Here is a 22,507-nt window from a genome sequence, read left to right as displayed (position 1 = left end):
ATTCTTTTAAAAGGCAAATCACTTCTTTCACTCAAAAAAATGGAGAAATGTTATACCAATGTTGGGATAGGTTTAAAGAATTGCTTAACATATGTCCACACCATGGTTTTGAAACTTGGCGATTGATCACTTATTTCTACGAGGGTTTAATACCCCAAAGTATACAGATTGTTGAAATAATGTGTAATGGTAAATTTAGGGATAAAAATCCTGAAGATGCACTAAATTACCTTAACTAATTAGTTGAAAATGCACAACTTTGGGATACTGTTGAAACTTTTGAATTGACAAATAAGCAACAACCATCTCTATCTAGTGGAGGAATTTATAACCTTAGGGAAGATCATGATTTACAAGCAAAATTTGCATCCCTAGTTAGGAAGGTTGAAGCTTTGGAAAACAAAAAAGTGATCAAGTAAAATTTGTTCAAGAAATTGCATGTGATGTTTGTAGTTCTAATGATCATTTCACTCAAGATTGTCCCACTCTACCTGCACTTAAAGAATGTCTAAATGATCAAGCTAATACCATTAACACTTTCAATAAAGCAAACCCAAATTCACAGACTTATAATCCTGGTTGGAGAAATCATCCAAATTTCAGTTGGAGGAATAATAATAATGCACAATCTTCACAAGCACCAACTCCAAAAAATTTTCAAAATACTCAGCCTTATGCACTATATGTTCTACCACCATGGAAAAATCTAGAAGACACAATTCATTCATTCATTAGAAAGCAAGATGTTATTAACAATCAAAATGCATAAACTTTTTTCTTATTTGAAATATACTCTTGCTAAAATTACTTATGCACTCACAATTCAAGAAAAATGAAAATTTCTAGCCCAACCACAACAAAATCCTAAAATTCAACAAAATCCACCCACGGACCAAGTCAAGTCAGTTATAACTCTTCGTAGTGGTAAGGTTGTTGATAGACCTATACTTGAACCTTGTCAAGATGATGAAAATTCAAAGGGTTAGGACTAAATGAACTTACACCTAGTGAAGAAATAACTAGTGTTCCGCCTAAACCACCATTTTCGCATGCATTAAATAAACCAAGGAAATCAAACAACTCTTCTGAAATTTATGAAATCTTTAAGCAAGTGAAAGTTAACATTCCTCTATTAGATGCAATCAAGCAGGTACCTTCATATGCCAAATATTTAAAAGACTTGTGCATTGTTAAGAGAAAATTGAAGGTAAAAGAGAGTACTTTCATGGCCGAACAGGTAAGTACAATTCTGTCTACTAATAACAAGTTGAAATATAAAGATCGTGATTGTTCTACCATTCTTGTATTATTGGTGATCACATAATTGAGCATGCTTTACTAGATCTTGGTGCTAGTGTTAATTTGCTTCCATATTCAGTTTATCTTCAACTTAATATTGGTGCGTTAAAATCAACTTCAACTATACTTTTGCTTGCCGATAGATAAGTTAAAGTACCAAAAGGAATAGTGGAAGATGTTTTAGTACAAGTTGATAAATTCATATACCCTGTGGATTTTACTGTCTTGGAAACTGAACATGTTGTGAATAATTATAAATTGATTCTTGTAATTTTAGGTTGACCATTTTTAGCAGTTGATAATGCTTTGATTAATTGTAGGAATGGTTTAATGAATTTATCCTTTGGAAATATGACTTTGGAATTGAATGTTTTCAACATGTGCAGGCAACCTAATGAAGAAAATGAGAATGAAGATGATACTGATGAACAAAAGGAGTTGTTTGAATCTTGTGATTGACACTAAAAAATGTATATTTAATAAGGATAAAATTATTAGTTTTTCACTTATTGTGTCGATTAATGCGTTCATTATTTCTAAATTATTTTAATACTCCCCAAATATATTTTATGTTAAATTAATTCGTAATTTGTTCATTTTTATCTTGTAAATATTTTTCAGGAATAAAGATGAAATTGGAATTGAAAGCGAAAACAAAGAAGAACTACTGGAACACAATTGAAGAGATGTAATAATAAATAATAAAAAAATAAAAAAAGAACAAAAGTATATTGGTGATGGTCAGGAGGCCATCACGCCTCCTGACCATCACACAATTCAATATATATATATAATATAAAAATAAAATAAAATATTAATATTAATAAAATAAAAGAAAAGAAGATGATTTACTTTGCCTATAAAAGGCAAAGGGGTGGCAAGCGATGGGGAGACGCCTAAGAAGAGGGAGAGTTATTTTGAGAGCTTAAGCCGAGAGAGAATAGAGTGTAGTTGAAGAATTTCTTTCTTTCTTTGTTTCTTTTCTTGTTTCCATTTGTATCAATTTTCTTTGTAATATATTTCAAAAAGTTTATCAAATAAAAAGAGTATTGTGTTTTCTTTCAATATGAGTAGCTAATTTTATTAAGCTGAGGTGAAGGGTGAAGCTCAATGTTTTAAACTATTAATTATTATTATTTTCTCAAATGAGTTTTTAAGTTTATTTAATTCTTTTCTAATTATTTTTATATCATGTTAATTTATAAATCTCACTGGATTTTATGGTATTTTGACATAATGTCGACACATTAATATAGTGTGGCACATTAGGTACTTTATTCTATATTTATCCATACACATAGAATTAAATGATATAATAATTAATTGGTAAAAGTGAGGCAAAATATAAATGAGAGAGTATTAAAATTATACTTTGAATACAGAGAGTGGATCCTAAACCTTAGCTTATTTTTAAATTGATTTCAAATAATTTCTTTTCCCCACAATTAATTTTCTTAGTTTTACTAGATTTAAAACTCCCTGTGGTTCGACTCCGGTCTCACCGGGTTATATTATAACTAGACACTCTTATACTTGAGAGTAATACACTTTTGAGTCATGTCAAGTTTTTGGCGCCGTTGCCGGAGAGTTTTCTAAATTTGGTATTAGTTTGTCTTTACTTTATTTTTATTTTATTTTTATTTTTTTTATTTTGTCTTTAACATCTTTACGTGATTCTATTTTATTCTCTTTTTGTAAAACTTCAGTTAGCACCCCTCTTCTTTTCAAACCTTAACATTATCTATAAATTTTGTGAGAAACTTCATCTTAGCCCAGAAACCTTTGCAAATCAGTCCCCAAATCAAATTTATTTCTTTAAATTTCTGCAATTTACTTTTCGCATTTATTTTAAATGGTCGGTTCTACTACCTGACTGTTATTTAAATTTTGTTAATTTATGTATTTTTGTTTAAATGGTCGGTTCTACCGCCTAGCATTTTAATTTCACTTTGCTAATTTATTTATATGGTCGGTTCTACCGCCTAGCATTTTAATTTCAGTTTATTTATTTTTGTGCATTAATTTAATTAATTTTATGTTTTATTATATGGCTGATTTTAAAATACCGCCTAAACTATTTCTTTTAATTTCTTTGTTTATGGCTGGTTTCACCGCCTAATTTATTTATTTTATTTATCTTCAATTTGTTTATTTTTATTTTGCATTTTTTTGCTTATTTAATTTCCAGTTTATTTTTATTTTCGCAATATTCATTTAGTGTTTTTGCATCACTAGTCTAGCACACATCATTAGCATTGCATGCGTCGTTGGTCTCGTACAAATAGTGGTAGATTAATTAGAAAATCACCTTCACCACCCTTAAATATGGCTGACATAGGCGCTGAAAATTTTTCGGAGCACGAAAATGACCAAGCCTTGCAAAATCTTCATGAACAACCTAGGACCTTTAGAGACTTCATGCATCCTACTAGAACAGGGTCACCATCATGCATAGTTTTTCCCTCCTGATGCATCACATTTTAATTTCAAACCTGGTATCATTCGACTTCTTCCTACTTTTCATTGTTTTGAGTCTGAAAATCCATATTTGCATTTAAGGGAATTTGAGAAAGTCTGTAACACATGTACTGATCAAAATTGTAGCATGAATATAATCAGGCTTAAGTTTTTTCCTTTCTCACTTAAGGATAAAGCTAAAACTTGGCTACAAAATCTTAGGTCAGAATCCATCAGAACTTGGGATGAAATGCAAGCACAATTTTTGAAAAAATTCTTCCCACCCACAGAACAAATTCTTTCAAAAGACAAATCACCACTTTCACTCAAAAACCAGGAGAAACTGGAAGACCATGATTTTCAAGCCAAATTTGCATCATTAGCTATAAAAGTTGAAGCATTAGAGTCGAAAAAAAAATGATCATGTAAAGTCTGTTCAAAATATTTCATGTTATGTTTGCGATTCTACTGATCATTCTACGCAGGACTGTCCAACTTTACCAGCTCTGAGAGAAAGTCTGCATGAACAAGTAAATGTCGTTGACAATTTCAAAAGGCCAAATCCAAATCCATACTCCCAAACTTACAACTATGGTTGGAGAAACCACCCAAATTTCAGTTGGAGAAATGACAACCATGCACAACCTTCACAACCAGTTCCTCCACGTCAAAATTTTCAAAACTCCCAGAGTTACCCACCATATGTCCCACCACCAAGAAAAAATCTAGAAGACACATTGCATTCGTTTATTGAAAAACAAGAGTCGATCAATAAACAAACGATGCAAACCTTAACCAATTTGACAGAAACTATCTCCAAACTTACATCTGTTCTGACCATACATGAAAAAGGAAAGTTTCCTGCTCAACCTGAACCAAACCCCAAGAGTCAACAACATCCTCAAATGGGAAATTCAGGAAACCAAAATATGAGTCAAGTCAAATTGGTTATAACCCTTTGTGGTGGTAAAGTAGTCGAAAACCACATTGTGGATCCTCGTGAAACTAGTAAAGATTCAATTTCAGAAAATAGGGAAGAGTTTGTCGAACCTTTAAACAATGAAAAAATAACCAACTCTCCTCTTGTACCCCCATTTCCTCAAGCAATGATCAAGTCAAAGAAATCAAACCACAGTCCAGAAATTTATGAAGCTTTTAAACAAGTTAAGGTCAACATTCCTCTACTGGATGTCATTAAACAGGTACCTTCTTATGCTAAATTTCTGAAAGATCTGTGCACAGTGAAAAGAAAACATAAGGTGCAAAAGAGAGCTTTTCTAGCAGAACATGTAAGTTCTATTCTCTCAACCAATAGTGCTTTGAAATACAAGGATCCTGGTTGTCCAACTATTTTTTGCACTATTGGGGATCATAAAATTGGACATGCTTTACTTGATCTTAGTGCCAGTGTTAATTTGCTTCCTTACTCAGTGTATCAACAACTCAATCTCGGTGAGTTTAAACCAACTTCTACCACTCTTTTACTTGCTGATAGATCGATTAAAGTTCCAAAAGGAATAATTGAAAATGTATTAGTCCAGGTCCATAAATTCATATATCCTGTGGATTTTATTATTCTGGAAACGGAACCAATTGCTAATGAATGCAAACAAATTCCTGTTATTTTAGGTCGACCATTTTTAGCTACTGCTAATGCTTTGATAAATTGCAGGAATGAATTAATGAATTTATCTTTCGGTAACATGACACTGGAACTCAATGTGTTCAACATGTGTAAACAACCTCACCGCCAAGAAGATGATGATAATGAGAATGAGAAAATTGATCTCATCGAGCCAATCATTGAGGAACACATTCAGGATGAGAATTTTACAAACCCTGCTGAAATTTGTTTTGCTGGTTCTTTTGAATCAAGTAAATAATTAGATTGTGATACTGCTGACACATGCCCTACACTTGATTCTATGCAGGTACCTATAGGTGACGATAACCAATCGAACTTTGAAGATACGGTGCAACCTGAGGAACCAAACGAAGAGGAAGCACCAGAGCTCGAATTAAAGCCCTTACCAGAAGAATTGAAGTACGCCTATCTTGGAGAGCAGCAGACATATCCGGTGGTGATTTATTCTTAGCTCACACATGATCAAGAAGGTAAGTTGTTATTTGTACTAAAAAGGCATAAAACTGCATTTGGTTAGACCTTAAAAGACACAAAAGGCATTAATCCTTTAATTTACACACACCGAATACACTTAGAGGAAAATGCCAAAACAACCCGTCAACCACAAAGAAGACTAAACTCTCATATGAAAGAAGTGGTAAAGAATGAGGTCCTTAAACTACTAGATGTAGGAATTATCTACCCTATCTCTGATAGTAAATGGGTAAGTCCAACACAAGTAGTACCAAAACAATCTGGAATAACTGTTGTAAAAAATGAAAAAGGTGAACCGATCCCAACACGAATTCCATCTAGTTGGCGCATGTGCATTGATTACAGAAAATTAAATGATGCCACTAGAAAAGATCATTTTCCCCTTCTATTTCTAGACTAAATTCTCGAAAGAGTGGCTGGACATCCCTACTACTGCTTTCTTGATGGCTACTCTGGCTATTACCAAATCCCTATAGCCTTAGAAGATCAGGAAAAGACCACATTCACATGCCCATTTGGAACATTTGCATTTAGGAGAATGCCATTTGGACTTTGTAATGCTCCTGCAACATTTCAAAGGTGCATGCTAAGCAATTTTAGTGACATGGTTGAAAATTGTCTAGAGGTTTTTATGGATGATTTAACTGTATTTGGTAATTCTTTTGATACATGTCTTGATAATCTAGAAAAAGTTTTGGAAAGGTGCAAAGAAAAAGGACTAGTTTTAAATTGGGAAAAATGCCATTTCATGACCACTTCTGGAATTGTCTTAGGCCATATTGTGTCTTCAAAAGGAATCGAAGTTGATAAAGCCAAAGTTGAAGTCATTTCGAAATTACCCTCACCAAAGACAATTAGAGAAGTTCGTTCTTTTTTAGGACATGTAGGATTTTATAGGAGGTTTATAAAAGACTTTAGTGCCTTATCTAGACCAATTTGTAGCCTCCTAATAAAAGACATAATTTGAATGGACTAATGATTGTCAACAAGCTTTTAAAAAAATAACTACCCTTTTGACGTCAGCCCCAATAATGCAACCCCCTGATTGGTCTTTGCCTTTTGAGCTAATGTGTGACGCTAGTGATTATGCCGTTGGCGCTGTTCTGGGTCAAAGAAAGGAAGGTAAGCCCTCTGTCATCTATTATGCAAGTAGAACTTTAAATAATGCTCAAATGAATTGCACTGCAACTGAGAAAGAACTACTTGCTGTAATATTTGCATTGGATAAATTTCGTTCATATTTAATTGGTTCATCTACTATTGTTTACTCTGATCATGCTGCTGTGAGATATTTAATGTCAAAACAGGATGCCAAACCAAGGTTGATACGATGGATCTTGCTACTTCAAGAATTTAATTTGACAATCAAGGACAAAAAGGGTGCTGAAAATGTTGTTGCAGATCATCTTTCAAGACTTACAAATGAGTCTTCAATTGACACAACACCCATCAATGATTCTTTCCCTGATGAATTTTTGTTTTCTATAAACAAAATGCCTTGGTATGTTAATATTGTTAATTATCTTGCAACAAGTGAAATGCAATGTGACTAGAGTTCCCAAGACAAGAAGAAATTCTCAACAGAAGTAAAAAGCTTTTACTGGGATGAACCATACCTGTTCAAGTACTACTCCGATCAAATTTTTCGAAATGCATACCAGACGACGAGGAAAGTAGGATCATTCAATTTTGTCATTCTGAAGCATGCGGTGGCCATTTTTCTTCAAAAAAGACAGCTGCAAAAATATTACAGTGTGGATTTTATTGGCCTACATTATTTAAAAATTCACATGCATTCTGTAAAATGTGTAAGAATTGTCAAATGGTAGGGTCTATTTCAAAGCGAAACATGATGCCTTTAAACCCCATCTTTATCATTGAAATATTTGATTGTTGGGGAATTGATTTTATGGGCCATTTTCCATTATCATTTGGATTTGTATACATTTTGGTTGCTGTTGATTATGTTTCAAAATGGATTGAGGCGATTCCTTGTCGGCACAATGATCACAAGATTATGATCCGCTCTTTAAAAGAAAATATTTTGAGCAGATTTGGAATACCTCGAGCCATTATCAGTGATGGAGGTAAGAATTTTTGTAATAAGCCATTTGAGTCCTTAATGAAGAAATATGGAATTATACATAAGGTTGCTACCCCTTATCACCCTCAAACAAGTGGTCAAGTTGAATTAGCAAATGGGGAGATAAAACAAATTTTAGAAAAGACAGTTAATCCAAACCGTAAAGATTGGTCTCTTCGACTAATTGATGCACTTTGGGCATATCGTATTGCTTTTAAAACATCTTTAGGAATGTCACCCTATTAGCTTGTTTATGGAAAATCTTGCCACTTACCAGTAGAACTTGAACATAAATCATTTTGGGCCATTAAAGCTTTTAAGTCAAATCTTGATGATGCTAGCAATATGCGTAAATTGCAAATAAATGAACTTGAGGAATTAAGGAATGATGCATATGAGAATTCCAGAATTATTAAGGCAAGAACCAAATTTTTTCATAACAAAAGAATTTTTCGGAAAACATTTGAAATTGGTCTTCATTTATTTTCAGGAAAGTTAAAGTCAAAGTGGAATGGTCCTTTTGTTGTAAAAAATGTGTATCCATATGGAGCCATAGAAATTGAGAATCTAAAGGATGGTGTCACATTTAAAGTTAATGGCCAAAGATTGAAACCATATCTGGAATACCAACCATATGAAGCAGATATCAAAATCCATTTGAGTGACCCACCAAAATTTTGATTAAGCCTTTTCATTTTAACGTTTTGTGAATTTGATTTACTGTTACTTTATCGTTTGAATTATTTAATTTTCTTTTCTTTTCCTTTTCCCTATGTCTTGAATGGAGTGCATTGCATTGTTTTAATTATGTGTTGTTTGACAATTGTGATTTAGCTCACCAAATTTTTATACTTGTCATGAGTACCTCCATGAGAAATTTCCTTCTTGATCATCTTAAAATGCTTTTTCATGTAAAATTTCACCTGAGGAAATTGCTCCAATTTTGTAAATTACACCCCATTTGGGATCTGCAACCACCAGAGTTAGTATCTCATGTGAAAGATCTAGAAAGAAAACTCAAGGAAATAGAGGATGGTATTTATAATCTGCAATTAGAACTGGATTCAATAAAAGGACGAAGGCGAGTTATATTCCTTGTGTGTTTTTGTTTTATTGTTCTTTTTCACTTTTGATTTGATTTTGCAGATTTGATTTTTTTTTTATTCACTCTCCCGTATAAATGGCGGATAACGGTACTCCGTGACTTTTTAAGTCGGTATTCTCAGTTTTCCACAATAACTGAAACCTCAATGTCAAGCATGGAAGAAATACAATAAAATTTGCATCAACATTTTCCCTCTCTCCCTCAAAATGCTCTTAAGAAGATTTACAAAACTCGTTGTGAACGATTGCGTTTGTTAATGATCAATGGGATTCCTGCTGACATTCGCTGGTTAATTGAAGCAAAGGTCCGATTGGCAGGTGAGTTTTTTGATCCATTCATTTCCTACATGCCTGGTTTTGGTAAAAGTAGATTTGCTAAGAAAAGAAGAGCTAAGCGACTTGGCTCTGAATGTTCTCACTGTGTAAGACTCACTTGCAAAAATCCACGTTGTAAAGCTTTAGGAATGGTTTCTGTAAACTGTGAAGATAAAATCAAATTCGTTAAGGATGGCATGAGTAAAGAATCATTAGATGATATCTTACGATCTCTTGAGACGCATCCGAGCGGATATGTTCAACGTGAAATTCAAAATTTGTGGAAGCTGTTCCAAAAGGAAAGCGCACAGTTTAGTCTTAGTAATCTGACTCTAAAAGACCATGTTTGCCAGTTTATAAGAAAACTGGATGGGAAGCCTATCCTCGACCCATAGAGGGCGTTCAAGCCGTTACTGGACGTAAAACTAGAGGAAGATGTGAGCCACAATCACAACTACCAGTAAATATCCTTTTATTTAACTGTTCTTTATCTTTTGCATTATTATTATTATTGTGTTTTTTTTTATTTTATCTAATCACTGTTTGCTTTTTCTTTTCACTATTTGTCTTTGAATTATTAAGCTAAAAGCTTCACGCGTTATTTGACAAACACACCACTCCATTTATAGATGTATATCATTATGTCCGTTGTTGAGTGTTAGAAAATGCATATTTATAAAGGAGAAAACCGTCATTTTACATTTTAAGTCTTACTAACAACCCTTACTTTTATGTATTTAACCTACTTGTGATTTAATTACATGTGTTTTATTTTAATTAAGTATTTTATGTATTTTAGGGGCATTATAGTCATTTCACAATAAACGAGAAATCAGATGGCAAAACGGACATCACTTTTGAACTCATGACGGTCGAAAACCTTAGGAGGAGCATAAAAGGAAAAATGGCACTGTTCACATGTACGGTACTATTCACGTGTACGGTACTGTATACGTTACTGTTCACGACACTGTTCACATAGACGGACCGATGACGTGGCATTGACTGATGAGGTATCACGATCCTGTTGGACTAAAATTCTTATATACTGTTGATGGTGACGTGGCAGCATATCAGTGGACGAAAAATCTCGTATACGGTGCATGCATCACACAGGATTATTTTCAACCAAACCGCGTTACTGTTCATCCAGGTCAAACCGTGTTACTGTTCATCCGCGTGGTCAAACCGTGGACTGTTGACTGATGACGTGGCACAATCCTGAGCGTCCAAACTGTTTTTAATCCGATGGCCATGATTTACTCCATGTATCTATAAAAAGGGGGCCTCTCCCCCCTAATTTGATATCTCTGAATCCATTTTTGGGATCCATTTTCTGTAATTCTTTCTCCATCTTGTATTTTCTTCATATTTTAATAAATTTCCATTTTGCCCCTAGTTCAATTATGAGTGGCTAATTTTCTTTCAAGCTTGGGTTGAAGGTGAAGTCTCAACATGTGTCATGGGCTTAATTTGGTAAATTTATTTTCTCTTCCCCTCTAGTTTTTGTGGATGTTTTGACTTCTCGTCGACAAATAATAATAATCTTGTCTAGATACCGCCTTGGTTACACCGGCTCTCTAGTATAAGGTTATTATTATTTGGCACGATAAGCCCTTAGCACCATATTGATTAGAGCGTGGTTCATGAGGTGTGGATTCCCCCCTCATGATTTCATTGGCCTTAATACGGATTATTTAGCCCATGATGTATGTTGATACGGATCTAGATACCCAAGTACGTCAATTTAATAGATTTCTCTTCAATTTATTCTCGCCATTGCAAGTCCAATTTTAGAATTTATTATCGCCATTTCAATTCCAATTTTAGGATAATTTAAATCACTTCCACCACAATTCCAACCACCCATTTACAAAATTAATTCTATATATAATTAAAATCCACCTCCTAGTGGGATCGACACTCGTCACCATTAGTCTATACTACAATAGATTCGTGCGCTTGCGAGTACATTAAAATTTGCACAACAAGTTTTTGGCGCCGTTGCCGGGGAGGTAAGTAATTTTAATTCGTAAAATTAATTTTTTGTGAATAATTTCTTTTATTTGTTTTCTTGTATTTTTTTATTATTAAAAAAAAAAGTGAATCTACATTTAAAGGTTAGTATTTTTTTTCTTTTTCTCTTCTTTAAAATTCTGCAATTTAATTTTCAATTTATTTTTCTTTGTAATTTTTTTTATTTTTATTTTATTTTAATTAATTTAATTTTTAGTTAATTTCTTTCACGTATTTATTTTTGTTTATTTTTATAGAAAGGTTGTAATAGCGCAATAAGGTTAGTATCGTAATTTCTCCCTCTTCTTTATTTTTAATTGTTTTGTTCCCATCTTTATTTTTATTTTATTTGTTTTGCATGCATGGTCGTAGGTCATTATTACCTAATCTTGAACCTATAGACCTTGAATTAGAAAAAACACTTCGCACACAAAAGCACATTAAAAATAAATTTGGAATGGATTTACAAGCACCACAAGAGAGGCCATTTAAGGACTATTTTAGTCCCTTAGCTAATTTGAGCACATCATGAATAAGATACCCAAATGTAGCTGCTAGAAGTTTTGAACTAAAACCTAGTGTGCTAAATTGTCTCCCCACATTCTATGGCTTAGAAAATGAGGACCCATATAATCATCTGAATGATTTTCATGCCATTTGTCAAACTTTTAAATATGAAAATTTTTCAGACGATGATGTTAAACTCAGATTATTCCCATTTTCTTTAAAGGATAGAGCTCGTTCATGGCTTAATACATTGCCTGCCAATAGCATTTCATCATGGGAACAAATGGTAACTAAATTTTTGAATAAATATTTCCCAGTGCATAAAACCAATGCTATTCGCAGGGAAATTTCAGAGTTTACACAGAGAGAGGACGAGCAATTTTTCGAAATATGGGAGCGATTCAATGGGCTACTCTTGAAGTGTCCACATCATGGGTACGAGAAATGGCACCAATGCCAATACTTTTTGGAGGGATTACTGCCGAATGTGCAAGAATGGCTAATGGCAACAAGTGGAGGAGAGCTAATGTCAAAAAGTGCATCAGAGATTTGGGAATTCTTCCAGCGACAAGCGGATAATTCCCAACAACGGAGTCGATCACTCAGGAATACTAGAAGAATTAAGGGAGCAAATGAGGTTCACATTGGCGAGTCAAGTTCAGAAATTAAAGAAGTCAAAGCGATAATTGAAGGTCTCTCTCGACAAATAGCATCATTATCGACTGCTAAATCAACAGAGCCACATGACCATGACTCATACTCAGATCAAGCCAATGCCATAGGTGTAATAAGAAAACCATCGAATTACAACCCATACTCCAACACATATAACCCTGGATGGAGAGACCACCCCAATTTTTCATGGTCTTAAGGATTCCAACAGAATGGACCAGCAGCTCCAGCTCCACCAATTCCACAAAATCCTCAAGCCTCTCAGCCACCATTTAGACCATACAATCAGAACCAGAATTACTCTCAGCCCAGACCATGGGAGGATTCATTCCAGAATCTTAAGAATCTTACTCACTCCACGATTGAGCAACAGAACCGCACCATTGATGGACTACGAAATGAGTTGAGAGCAGGCTTCAACTCACAAGCTCAATCAGTTTCAAGCCTCGAGAAGATGGTGGGACAACTTGCTTCTTCAGTTCAGACCTTGGCAATGACCGTTGAGAAAGGTAAGTTTCCAAGTCAACCAGTGCCTAACCCTAAAGGAGTGCATGACGCAAGTACCAATTCACCACAGCAGCATGGAGAAGTCAAAGCAGTAATGACCTTGCGAAAAGGAAAAGAAGTCGACAACAAAGTGGAGATGCCGGTAACAAAAGAAAATCAAATTGTACCTGTGAGTGTTGATGACTCATCACCGGAGGAGAAAGAAGAAACCAACCCACGAGAATACGTTCCCAAAGCTCCATTCCCCCAGAGGTTAGCTAAAGGCAAAAAGGGAAAATCCATAGGTGAGATTCTCGAAATCTTCAAACAGGTAAGTGTTAACATCCTTTTGCTTGATGCTATTAAACAAGTTCCATCTTATGCCAAGTTTCTTAAAGACCTTTGTACTAAAAAGAGAAATATGCATGTTCAAAAGAAGGCATTTTTAACAGAAAACGTTAGTTCTATACTCCAACATAAAATTCCTTTAAAATGCAAAGACCCAGGCTCCCCCACTATCTCATGTAGTATAGGGAACCACACAATTGAGAATGCTTTGTTGGATTTAGGAGCTAGTGTAAATTTGTTGCCTTATTCAGTATTTGTGAAACTTGGACTGGGAGAATTACACCCAACTCCAGTGGTGTTACAGCTTGCAGATCGGTCCACGAAAATACCTCGTGGTATTGTGGAGGACGTGCTTATCCAGGTAGACAAGTTTTATTTTCCTGTTGATTTAATTGTAATTGACACTCAACCAATACAGGAGTCAAGGAAGCAGATCCCCATTATTCTAGGCCGACCATTCTTGGCAATTGCGGATGCTCACATTCAATGCAGGACTGGAAATATGCAGTTGTCCTTCGGCAACATGACTATGGAGCTAAACATTTTCAACATTGCCAAACAACCTCACAATGCAGATGATGAAATTGTTGATGTGGATTTAATAGAAACATTAATTGATGACACTTTTATTTCAAACCTTAGTGATGATCCTTTACAGACATGTTTGACTCACTTTGGTTTTGATTTTGATATTGACAGATCGGTCGATGAGGTCAATGCCCTGCTTGACTCAGCACCATCTATGGACACTAATAAATGGAAGTCAAGAGTTGAGCAACTAGCACCATCAGAGAAGAAACTCATCCCATCATCAGAATCACCACCGAAACTCGAGCTCAAACCATTAACCAACACTCTGGAATATGCATTTTTGGGAGAAGAAAGTACTCTACCGGTAATCATCTCATCATCCCTAAATGACGAACAAAAAGGTAAGTTGTTGGATGTTTTAAAAGAGCACAAAGGAGCATTAGGATGGACCATAGCAGACATAAAAGGTATAAACCCAGTAGACTGCATGCATTACATTCACCTTAATGAAAATGCTAAAACTACTAGGGAGATGCAACGTCGGTTAAATCCTAATATGAAAGAAGTTGTTAGAACAGAAGTCCTTAAGCTATTAGATGCAGGTATCATTTACCCAATTTCTGATAGTTCATGGGTCAGTCCTGTGCAAGTTGTCCCCAAAAAGTCAGGAGTCACTGTAGTTACCAATGCCGATAATGAATTGATACCTACTAGAGTGACTACAGGATGGCGTGTATGCATTGATTATAGGAAGTTGAATTCTGTCACACGTAAAGACCATTTTCCTTTACCATTTATTGATCAAATGCTTGATAGATTAGCAGGACATGAATTTTATTGCTTTTTAGATGGCTACTCAAGATATAATCAGATCCCCATAGCACCAAAAGATCAAGAGAAGACCACTTTTACTTGCCCTTTTGGCACATTTGCATATAGGAGAATGCCATTTGGATTATGTAATGCACCTGCTACATTTCAACGATGCATGTTGAGCATTTTTTCTGATATGGTGGAACGATTCCTTGAAGTCTTTATGGATGACTTTTCTGTCTTTGGTGGCTCGTTTGATCAATGTTTACATCATCTAACACTAGTTCTGCAGAGATGTATCGAGAAGAACTTGGTCTTAAATTGGGAGAAATGCCATTTTATGGTAAAACAAGGTATTGTTCTCGGTCACATCATTTCGAGCAAAGGTATTGAGGTTGACAAAGCCAAGGTGGATCTCATTTCTAATCTTCCTCCACCCAAAACAGTCAGAGAAGTAAGATTTTTCCTTGGGCATGCTGGGTTCTATAGACGTTTCATTAAAGATTTTAGCAAAGTTTCTAGACCCTTATGCAATTTACTTGCTAAGGATGTACCTTTTGTCTTTGATGATTCATGTCTTGTTGCGTTTGAAAAATTAAAGCATTTGTTGACATCATCACCCATCATTCAGCCCCCGAACTGGAGCTTACCATTTGAACTCATGTGTGATGCATCTGATTATGCAGTAGGAGCAGTATTAGGACAAAGAGTTGATCGAATTCCCCACGTTATTTACTATGCTAGTATGACATTGAATGATGCACAGTTGAACTATTCAACTACTGAAAAAGAAATGCTAGCAGTAGTGTTTGCATTAGAGAAATTTCGATCTTATCTCATTGGTTGTAAAATAATCGTGTTCACAGATCATGCTGCTCTTAAATATCTTCTCACAAAGAAAGATGCAAAAGCTAGGCTAATTCGTTGGGTGTTACTTTTGCAGGAATTTGACTTGGAATTCAAAGATAAGAAAGGGACAGAAAATGTTGTGGCGGACCACCTCTCTCGTCTCCATTTTGACTCAATTACAGAGCCATTAATATTGAATGAGTCATTTCCAGATGAACAATTAATGAGTGTGGAATTATTACCTTGGTATGCTGATATAGTTAATTATCTTGTTACAGGTAAACTTCCAGAGCATTGGACCAAGCAAGACAAGGCTAAATTTTTTGCAGAAATAAAGAATTTCTTTTAGGATGACCCATATTTATTCAAGTATTGTGCAGACCAAATTGTTAGACGATGTGTCCCAGAAAGTGAAATTCAGAATATCCTTTCATTCTGCCATGAACAAGCTTGTGGAGGCCATTTCAGTGCTAAGAAAACAGCGACTAAAGTTTTACAATGTGGTTTCTATTGGCCATCTATATTTCGAGACGCTTACACTTTCTGTTCTTCATGTGATAGGTGTCAACGAATGGGGAGCATTACACGAAGGAACATGATGCCACTAAATCCAATTTTAGTGGTTGAGATTTTTGACGTATGGGGTATCGACTTCATGGGACCCTTTCCCCCGTCTTTTGGCCATCAATACATATTGGTTGCTGTTGACTACGTATCCAAATGGGTAGAAGCAATTTCATGCAGAACTAATGATCACAAAGTGGTGATAGCATTTTTGAAAAGCAACATTGTTTCACGCTTTGGATTCCCTCGAGCAATAATCAGTGATGGTGGTGCCCACTTTTGTAACAAAGCATTCAAAGCTCTTTTGACAAAGTATTCAATCACACACAAAGTGGCGACCCCGTATCATCCGCAAACCAGTGGCCAAGTTGAGATCTCCAATCGAGAAATAAAGCACATATTAGAAAAGACGGTGAGGCCAGACAGAAAAGATTGGTCATTAAGACTTGATGATGCCTTATGGGCATATAGAACGGCTTTCAAGACCCCGATTGGGATGTCACCCTACAGGCTAGTGTATGGAAAAGCTTGCCACCTACCTGTGGAACTCGAGCATCGTGCATATTGGGCCATCAAGAAATTCAATTTTGACATGCAGCAAGCCAGCTCAGAAAGAAGATTACAGATGGCAGAACTTGAAGAAATTCGCAATGATGCATACGAAAATGCCAAGATTTACAAGCAACGAATGAAAGTCTTCCATGATAAGCAAATTATGAGAAAATCGTTCACTCCAGGTCAGAAAGTGCTTTTATTCAATTCTCGCTTGCACCTATTCCCAGGTAAGTTACGCTCTCGTTGATCTGGCCCATTTATTGTTCATACTGTTTTTCCACATGGGGCAATTGAAATTAAGGACCCAAAGAACGGTGTCACGTTTAAAGTTAATGGTCAAAGATTAAAGTCATATCTAGAATACCAACCACACGGAGAAGACACCGAAATAAATTTGAGTAACCCACCAGATTTGAATTGATTTTTTTTTCCTTTCGTTGATTTGATTTTTTTTCTTCTTTCTTTTTATTATTCTTCTGCTAATTGAAATTATTTTTGCATAAGTGTGTTTGTTTAACTATTAAGTTTTCTTTTATCGTTTTTAATCATGAGTACCTTACTTAGACCGTTCCTCCTGAACATTCTTAAACCACTTCAACGTGTCAAAACTCATCTCAAAAGGCAGATTCAATTTTGTAAAACACATCGCATTTGGGCTCTACAACCACCAGAGTTAGTAGCCTATGTTGAGGGTTTAGAAAGCCAACTCAGAGACATTGAGAGAAGTGTTTACGACATCCAGTTGGAGCTTGAGGTAAATTCAATAAGAGGACGATTTTAATTGTGTGTTTTAATTTGTTTTTCTGTTTGTGTGCTTTAGTTTGTTACCCCGGTGAAGTGGCGGATAACGGTACTCCGTGACAATCAAGTCGGTTACTTCAGTTTCCCATAATAACTGATATTTTGAGGCGAAGGTATGGACAGAAACGAGATTCTAGCGAAACTTCACAAGCGATTCCCTTCACTTCCTCAGAATGCCCTCCTTACGATCTATAAAGCTCGGTCCGAACGCATGCGATTACTCATGAGGAATAACATACCTGCTGACATCCGTTGGTTAATCGAGGCTAAAGTACGATCGGCAGGTGAGTTACCTCCAAAATTTATTGCATACATGCCTGGTTGTGGTAAAGGAAATTATGCAAGAAAACGACGAGCTCGAAGAATTTCTGTTGCTTGTCATAAGTGTGCCAGAATGAGTTGCAATAAAAACCCATGTTCTTTAGGAATGATGTCTGATAACAGGGAAGATAAGATTCAATTCATTAGGGATGGCTTGAATAAGGAGTCATTGGATGATATCCTTTTATCTCTTGAAACGCATCCCAGTGGATATGTGCAAGGAGCGATTCTCCAGTTATGGTCATTATTCCAGAAAGAGCATGCACGATATAGTCTCGGGAATCTGACTATAAACGACCCTGTTTGCCAGTTTATAAGAAAGCTGGATAGGAAGCCTATCCTCGACCCATAGAGGGCGTTCAAGCCGTTTCTGGACGTAAAACCAGAGGAAGATGTGAGCCACAGTCGCAACTACCTGTAAATATCCTTTTACTTTATTGTTATTTTATTTCACTATTGTCTTATTGTTTGCATTATTGTCTTTAATAATTTTATTACTGTTTGCTTTTTCCTTTTTACTGTTTTCTTTTTGACTTGCGAGCCACGTGCTTTACGCGTTATTTGACACTGACATATTACCTCATACACAACCATGACCCACTATCACCAAGACTCTTAAATGTGATTTCTTTTTTGTCAAGCACTCACAAATTATTTTCGAGAAGTATCACAATGGCAGCTACTCCCAATAGACAATTCAAGAACATTTGTGTGCTTTCTGGATTTACCTATAGCAAACATAAAGAGTTCGTTGAGGCAGCCATAGATCTTGGTCGAAGCATAGCAGCGAGAAAATTACACTTGGTGTATGGAGGAGGTAATCGAGGGTTATCAAAAATGGTCTCAGAAGCAGCTTTTATCAGAGGAAGTCAAGTGTTAGGCATCATCCCAAGAGTCTTAAAACCATTGGGCAGTTCGTCTGACTCATCAACTGGAGAAGAGTTAGTCGTCTCAGCTATGCAAGAAAGAATAACTGAAATGCTTAATCATGCTGATGCTTTTATTTTCCTTCCAGGAGATCTTGCAACACTAGAGGCACTTATCACGCTAGCATCTTGGGCCCATCTGCACATCCACCAAAAACCCATCGGTTTGTTAAATGTCAATAACTTTTATGATGGCTTTATCGCATTTCATAATCATGCAATAAAAAACTATTTCATTCCCGCTAATGTGAAAAAACTCTTTATTTGTGCTCACACTACTAATGAGCTACTTGATCTGTTACAAGCTTATAGACCGGAGCCAGACCCCTGGACCTTTGTTTGGAGCGCCCAAATAATGATGGTAACAGTAGCCGCAGTAAGAAGTACAAATTAGATTTAACTCTCCGCTTGTAAATATTGTTTTCTGTGTTGCACCACCCAGGTGATGTCTTCTAAACTCTACTTCTTTCCTTTCAAACATTGATGACAATGTTTCGTTCTGGTTGGGGGGAGGGAATAGTCGACAATTGTGGAATTTTGGTTAAGTTTTTACTAATTTTTGTTGTAGAAACTAACTGTTGCTAACTTTTTGTGTTGAAGATGGCTGAATATGGAGTGTAGTTACTCTAGAAACGCATCTTCATTGTTTGGAAAAAAAAAATTCAAAAAAAAAATTAGACATTTTCTTTTTCTTTATTAAGTTTTGATGTTTATTTTTCTTCTTTTTAATTTCTCCTCTATGAATATACATTTTCTAACTTTTGAGTCGAAGATGGCTGAATATGGAGTGTAGTGCCTCTAGAAACGCATCTTCTTAGTAAAAAAAAAAAATCCATTTTCTTTTTCTATTATTTTAAGTGTACTTTTTCTAATTTGTTTTTTTTTTTTGCATCATTTTCACATTTCTGCATGCATATTTTCCTTTCATGTTTAGAATAGGTTGGGGGGTAGAATGTTGTTTAAAAAAAAAAAATTGTGTGATTTGTTTTAACATTGGGTGACATGATTAATTTTAAATTTTAGTATTTGTATTATCTTTGGTCTTAAGTGATGTTACATTATGTTTGCTACTCTACATGTTGATGTCGGAGACATATATGAGTTGCTTGAAGGAATGAACATGTCATAATAAGTACCAAGTGAGTTTTTGAGCCTATCATTTTTCTTGGAGAGTAACCCTTTTGCCCATTCTTTATATAGCTTAACAGTTTATTATTGTATACACGATCTCTAGATTTCTTTTGAGTTAACCCTTAATAAAAAAAAAAGAAAAAAAAAAGTGTGTTGCTACATTTGGAGGCCCATCTAACTAGTAGATATGGAAGTTTATTTAGAGCCCTAAAAGACGATGGAAAGGCCATCTTTGATCCGTTTGAGCCTTTCTAGCCATCCATTTTATTAAATATCCATAGTTAACCTTTTTGAGCCTTAAAAAAAAAAATATTTTCTTTGTCAACTTATCATCTTGACCCACTCCGATTTGGAGTATTACCCGATATCTTATAAGTTCCATCACCTATTTATGTTTGAGAAAATGTAAATAATTATGTTGTTCAGTGAAGTTATACCAAAAAAAAAAAAAGAACAACAACAAAACAAAAGTTGTTGTTTCAAAAGAATAAAAATAACAATAATAGGTGAAATCCACCTTGCAACTTCTGAAAAAAAAAAAATTCTCTGCATTTTTCTCAAACATACACTTTGTTTTCCTTATTTCCTTTCTTTGTTAACCATGTCCCTAGCCTACATTACATCCTAATAAAAGTCCTTCCTGATTTTAGGGTACTATAATCTGAAGTAGAAGCTAGTTATATGGGCTAAAAAGATGTAGTGGTGCATATAAAATAAATAAATAAATAAATTGGGTTGACTAACAGTTTTTATTTGACTTGAGATCGTATTATTTTTAAGCTGAGGGCATATTTATTTCATTTTGGTGAGAGCATGTGATATCACTTCTTCATTATTTTCTCTCAATTACCATTCATTGGAGTGACTATTTTTATTGGGTTTAATTTCTTTGTGAGAGTGTCACTACTTCCAGTGAGATTTTGGGGTTTGACATGTCATTCTTGAAAGTAGCTATAACAAAGTCTACTGGGCTGATTCATGTGGATGGTTGATGTGGGTGTGATGTTACTTTAGACTGGAGATAATGCTTATACTTTTATTTGATTGCTATCATTAATCTGATTGAATAAACACGAGTGTTTCTAAATTTAAAAAAAAAATCATTTTGAATTTGAATTTTATTTTTGCTTCATTTGCTAGGGACTAGCAATAAGCTGGTTGGGGGGTGTGTTGAGTGTTAGAAAATGCATATTTATAAAGGAGAAAACCGTCATTTTACATTTCAAGTCTTACTAACAACCCTTACTTTTATGTATTTAACCTACTTGTGATTTAATTACATGTGTTTTATTTTAATTAAGTATTTTATGTATTTTAGGGGCATTATAGTCATTTCACAATAAACGAGAAATCAGATGGCAAAACGGACATCACTTTTGAACTCATGACGGTCGAAAACCTTAGGAGGAGCATAAAAGGAAAAATGGCACTGTTCACATGTACGGTACTATTCACGTGTACGGTACTGTATACGTTACTGTTCACGACACTGTTCACATAGACGGACCGATGACGTGGCATTGACTGATGAGGTATCACGATCCTGTTGGACTAAAATTCTTATATACTGTTGATGGTGACGTGGCAGCATATCAGTGGACGAAAAATCTCGCATACGGTGCATGCATCACACAGGATTATTTTCAACCAAACCGCGTTACTGTTCATCCGGGTCAAACCGCGTTACTGTTCAAAGTCGGGTCAAACCGTGTTACTGTTCATCCGCGTGGTCAAACCGTGGACTGTTGACTGATGACGTGGCACAATCCTGAGCGTCCAAACTGTTTTTAATCCGATGGCCATGATTTACTCCATGTATCTATAAAAAGGGGGCCTCTCCCCCCTAATTTGATATCTCTGAATCCATTTTTGGGATCCATTTTCTGTAATTCTTTCTCCATCTTGTATTTTCTTCATATTTTAATAAATTCCCATTTTGCCCCTAGTTCAATTATGAGTGGCTAATTTTCTTTCAAGCTTGGGTTGAAGGTGAAGTCTCAACATGTGTCATGGGCTTAATTTGGTAAATTTATTTTCTCTTCCCCTCTAGTTTTTGTGGATGTTTTGACTTCTCGTCGATAAATAATCATAATCTTGTCTAGATACCGCCTTGGTTACACCGGCTCTCTAGTATAAGGTTATTATTATTTGGCACGATAAGCCCTTAGCACCATATTGATTAGAGCGTGGTTCATGAGGTGTGGATTCCCCCCTCATGATTTCATTGGCCTTAATACGGATTATTTAGCCCATGATGTATGTTGATACGGATCTAGATACCCAAGTACGTCAATTTAATAGATTTCTCTTCAATTTATTCTCGCCATTGCAAGTCCAATTTTAGAATTTATTATCGCCATTTCAATTCCAATTTTAGGATAATTTAAATCACTTCCACCACAATTCCAACCACCCATTTACAAAATTAATTCTATATATAATTAAAATCCACCTCGTCGTGGGATCGACACTCGTCACCATTAGTCTATACTACAATAGATTCGTGCGCTTGCGAGTACATTAAAATTTGCACAACATCCGTCACCAAGATCCTTAAATAAGAACTTCTTTTCAAGCACTCACAAATTGTTTCTTTTTAGAATTGTTCTA

General features: G+C 35.3%; 1 protein-coding gene and 2 non-coding genes across 3 annotated transcripts; 1 reads left to right on the top strand and 2 right to left on the bottom strand.

The window, feature by feature from the left end:
• Window positions 1-109, bottom strand: LOC112096564. The gene has a single exon (XR_002904465.1). It is a non-coding gene; the product is annotated as a small nucleolar RNA R71 (small nucleolar RNA).
• A 4,429-nt stretch (window positions 110-4,538) lies between these two features.
• On the top strand, window positions 4,539-9,772 carry LOC112096369. The gene is made up of 6 exons (XM_024179798.1): window positions 4,539-4,918; window positions 6,924-6,982; window positions 7,069-7,088; window positions 7,144-7,393; window positions 7,426-7,461; window positions 9,363-9,772. The coding sequence occupies exons 1-6, from the start codon at window positions 4,539-4,541 to the stop codon at window positions 9,770-9,772; spliced, it is 1,155 nt and encodes a 384-aa protein (XP_024035566.1).
• A 2,462-nt stretch (window positions 9,773-12,234) lies between these two features.
• LOC112096548 lies at window positions 12,235-12,338 on the bottom strand. Its single transcript, XR_002904449.1, has one exon. It is a non-coding gene; the product is annotated as a small nucleolar RNA R71 (small nucleolar RNA).
• Window positions 12,339-22,507: the final 10,169 nt, after the last annotated feature.

This window comes from Citrus clementina, unplaced genomic scaffold, assembly GCF_000493195.1.
Source record: "Citrus clementina cultivar Clemenules unplaced genomic scaffold, Citrus_clementina_v1.0 scaffold_8, whole genome shotgun sequence".
Taxonomy (NCBI): domain Eukaryota; kingdom Viridiplantae; phylum Streptophyta; class Magnoliopsida; order Sapindales; family Rutaceae; genus Citrus; species Citrus x clementina.
The sequence above is the reverse complement of the archived record's forward strand: the minus strand, read 5'-3'. Positions and strand labels throughout refer to the sequence as shown.

Coding starts and splice junctions, on each gene's coding strand:
- LOC112096369 (XM_024179798.1), top strand. CDS start 4,539: ATGCAAACCTTAACCAATTTGACAGAAACTATCTCCAAACTTACATCT. Junction 4,919..6,923: donor ATTTATGAAGCTTTTAAACA/AGTTAAGGTCAA, acceptor ACCCCCTGATTG/GTCTTTGCCTTTTGAGCTAA. Junction 7,394..7,425: donor TTGGTATGTTAATATTGTTA/ATTATCTTGCAA, acceptor ATGCAATGTGAC/TAGAGTTCCCAAGACAAGAA.